Raw genomic sequence first — 3,844 nt, 5'->3', positions numbered from 1 at the left:
TTGGTGGTGGGTGGAGGGGGCGGAGATGGGGATCTGAAGAGGCTACAGTCTCGTGGGGCTCAAGAAGCTTGATGGAGTCCAGAGGCCCCAGACATAAGGAAAACTCCAGTGAAACCACCTTTAGAGTCAGATTTCAAGGAATAAATGAGGCTGTGGGGAGGCCCTTTCCCTTCTGCTCCTCTCCAGGTCCAGGGAGAGGCAGGAAGCCATTGGTTCATCCCGCCCCAGCCCACAAGCCCAGCTGGAGACCAGGAAGTCAAGAGGAGCCTGGAAAGCACACTACAGCCACCACATAGCCAGGCAGGGAGGAAGCTCAGAGGAGCCCTGTGTCCACAAAGGGCCAGGACCCAGCTGGTCCTGCCCCCACTCCAGCAGGGTGGGTATCTCTTCCAGGTGCCGACACACCCCGCCGCCCTCAGATACCCATCCACCCCACCCCCTTACATCCCTGGATACTCCCCCTTGTCAAATACTCTCTGTAGCTCCAGGCAAAGGCTGACCATGAAGTAAGGTCAACAAGGATAGGTTTGAAGAACTATGGAAGGAAATGTAAGAATTTGATCAGAGCCTCTTGTAGCAAAGATCCCACATGTAGTTCTGGGATGAATAAATTGCAGGGAATAGGACAAGGGGCTGGAGACCGAGAGGAGTCTGGGCCAATGCTCCAGGCAAGAGAGGTAGCTAGAGCCCTGTTTGAGAAACAGAGCTAGCCTATTTTTGAAACAGCGACACCTTGTGGTCATCTTTTGGAACTACATCCTCCTGCCTTCATTTAAAAAAAAAAAAAAACTGATGTGTAGTCAATTTGACTCATGGCGTTCTCATCATGTGTTTCAGAGTAGAACTGATGCATCGGGCTTTTCTTGGCTGTAATCTTTCTTCCACAACGCCACTGAGTCAAACCACCAACTTTAGGTTAATAGCCTGTTTAAGTTAATAGCCTACTCATTCAACAGACATTTATTGCCAGTTGATCGGCATTCCCAGTTGACACCCAGAATGTTTTTTTTTTTAAATACCTCTTTGCTAGAAAATAAAATTATTGTTAGCAATCATCATAAAATGAAACAAATAATAATGGCCATAAAAAATGAGGTGAAGACTTGTTTATTGTCTGACATTTTGTATATAATAATGTAAATAATTGTCCAGTAACTAATAAGCAAAGTTTAATAAAACTAAAATATCTGAAAACAATATAATTTGGGTAATCACTGCATCGTACCATTGATTTTTGTTAGATGCCGTCAAGTTGGTTCCAACTCACAGTGACCCTACGCAGAACAGAACAAAACACTGCCCAGTCCTGCGCCACCCTCACGGTCATTGCTATGATTGAGCCCATCACTGTGTCAATCCACCTCATTGAGGGTCTTCCCCTTTTTTGTTGACCCTCTACTTCATCAAGTACGATATCTTTCTCCAGGGACTGGTCCCTTCTGACCATATGACCAAAGTAGGTGAGATGAAGTCTGGCCACTCTCACTTCCAAGGAGCATTCTGGCTTTACTTCTTCCAGGACAGATTTGTTTGTTCTTCTGGCAGTCCAGGGTACTTTCCATATTCTTCACCAACACCATAATTCAAAGGCATCAATTCTTCTTGGGTCTTCTTTAGCCAATGTCCAGCTTGTGCATGCATATGAGGCAATTGATAGTACCACATTGATAGTAGTCAGGCACACCTTAGTCTTCAAAGTGACGTCTTTGCTCTTTAACACTAAAGAGGTCTTTTGCAGAAGATTTGCCCAATGGAATACGTTGTTTGATTTCTTGACTGCTGCTAATGTGAGCATCAATTGTGGACCAAGTATAACGAAATCCCTGACAACTTCAGCCTTTTCTCTCATCATGATGCTGCTTATTTGTCTAGTTGTAAGGGTTTTCTGTTTTATGTTGAGGTGTAACACATACTGAAGACTGTAGTTTTTGATCTTCAGCAGTAAGTGCTTCAAGTCCTCCTCACTTTCACCAACAAGGCTGTATCATCTGCATATAGCAGGTTGTTAATCAGTCTTCCTCCGGTCCTGATGCCTCATCCTGCTACATATAGTCTAGTTTCTTGGATTATTTGCTCAGCGTACAGATTGAATAAGTATGATAAAAAGATACAAGTTTGACACACGTTTCCTGATTTTAAACCATACAGTATCCCCTTGTTCTGTTTGAATGACAGTCTCTTTGCCTATGTATAGGTTCCCTAGCTCCATTTCCCCAAACCTGTTGGGTTCTGCACTCAAGCACCCCAATTTTCCACATGTGGAAATGAAAGCAGCATGAGCTTGGAGACTACTCTTCTGAGTGTGACTGAGGAGGTATTTGGGGCACGGAGTGATGAAGATGCCATCAGTGACTGTCTGGGCCCAGAGAGGAAGATGGGACTGGTCAAGTGGAGGTCTAGGTGACAGAATCACCTGAAGAGCCTTTAAAATGCACCAATGTATTTCACTTGGTTGGGAGGTGGGGAGTTAGCATTTGTTAAAAGCTTTATGGGTGATTCTACTGTTCAGCCAATGTGGAGAACCACCCATCTCATGCAATTCGCACAGGAAGGGATGCTGAGGCCAGCAGTGCACACAGTCCCTTGACCACCTCACCCACCCATCTGAGGCACAGAGATCAAGTAATTGGCCCAAGGTAAAAAAGTAGATGAGTGATGGAGTCAGGATTTGAACTCAGCCAGTCTATGCTCTATTGGCCCTGCCTGGGGTGGGGAAAAGGATCAGGGACTTCTTCCCTGAGGATGCAGTATTTGCCACTCTGCCCCAGGCCCTCACTGAACATGAAGATGATTCCAGGATGGAGAAGTGAGGACACCAGCCCCATCCTCCCATCGACCACATCTAGGCTTGATCTACAAAAGAGAAGCCAAGTTCAGGCATTTCTTCTCATTGGCCCCTCCCAATGATCCACCTCCCTTTCCCAGCTCCCACCCTCACCCCAGAAAAGAGGAGAGAGCTCCAACCAGAGAAAAGTTGAATTTATTGCAATGACTAAAGACTTGCTGCCTGAGAACTCTGAGTATTCCCCTTCACAGCTCAGAAGGAGAAGGGTCCTTGGTGTCAGCTCCAGAAAGCCCCTCCAATAAATACCAACCCAAGACCAAGCTGCACAGCCTCACACTCCAGGGGCTTCCCTCCTTGCAAATCCCCCCTCCCCCAGTCAGAGAGGTGATGGCCAGCTGGGGAATATTAGAGTGCTGTGGACCTGAGGCTCAGATGCCCCCTTACCCAGCTCGGGGGAGGGAGAGGAACTGAGCCAGCTCTGGCCAGACTGGCAGTCCTGGGATGAAGCTAGGGGCAGGCAGAGAGGATATAGCTGGGGTATGGAGGTCCAAGGCAGGGGTCTGCAGGCCTTGGGGCAGGCTGGAGTTCAGGCACAAGCAGCCTCGGCCCCCTGTCCACATGCCTCGAGCCCCTCAGGCTTGCTCGCCAAGCTGTAGTAGTAGACCCGCATGCGCTGCTCCACGGTCAGGAAGTCAGGACGGTCCTCCCACCTATGGGGGCAGGCAGATCCAGGCCACTGATTGCACCCTCAGAACTCAACTACAGCTGAGGGTGGACAAGCATGGGGCATGGCTAGGTGGACTTTCAGGGCTCAGAAAATCAGGTGTAGGCCTACTGGGCTGGTGGGGCATTAGGTGATAGAGTGGTGTCTTGGGTGCGAGAGGACTGGAGTGTTGCTCTATCAGCCTAATAGAGGTAGACCTGTTGGCATCCAAGATGCTGAAGTAACCATACACTGAGTGGTGACTGGTGAGGATTTAGCAATTGAATTCATTGGATGTTGGGGTGACAACTGTCAGCCATGAGGAACTGGGATATTGATTGCTGGAGTACTTTGTA

General features: G+C 48.0%; 1 protein-coding gene across 1 annotated transcript in view; it reads right to left on the bottom strand.

Moving 5' to 3' along the window:
• Nucleotides 1–3,371: 3,371 nt before the first annotated feature.
• Nucleotides 3,372–3,844, bottom strand: part of LOC103213785 (tyrosine-protein kinase ZAP-70) — a 17,544-nt gene continuing 17,071 nt past the window's right edge. Inside the window, exon 12 of the mRNA XM_042783523.1 lies at nucleotides 3,372–3,495. Within this exon, the coding sequence (XP_042639457.1) occupies nucleotides 3,372–3,495 (124 nt within the window). The remainder of the gene's footprint in view (nucleotides 3,496–3,844) is intronic.

Source organism: Orycteropus afer, unplaced genomic scaffold (genome assembly GCF_000298275.1).
Source record: "Orycteropus afer afer isolate SDZICR_OR568_19922 unplaced genomic scaffold, OryAfe1.0 scaffold00017, whole genome shotgun sequence".
NCBI classification, from domain to species: Eukaryota; Metazoa; Chordata; class Mammalia; order Tubulidentata; family Orycteropodidae; genus Orycteropus; species Orycteropus afer.
The sequence above is the reverse complement of the archived record's forward strand: the minus strand, read 5'-3'. Positions and strand labels throughout refer to the sequence as shown.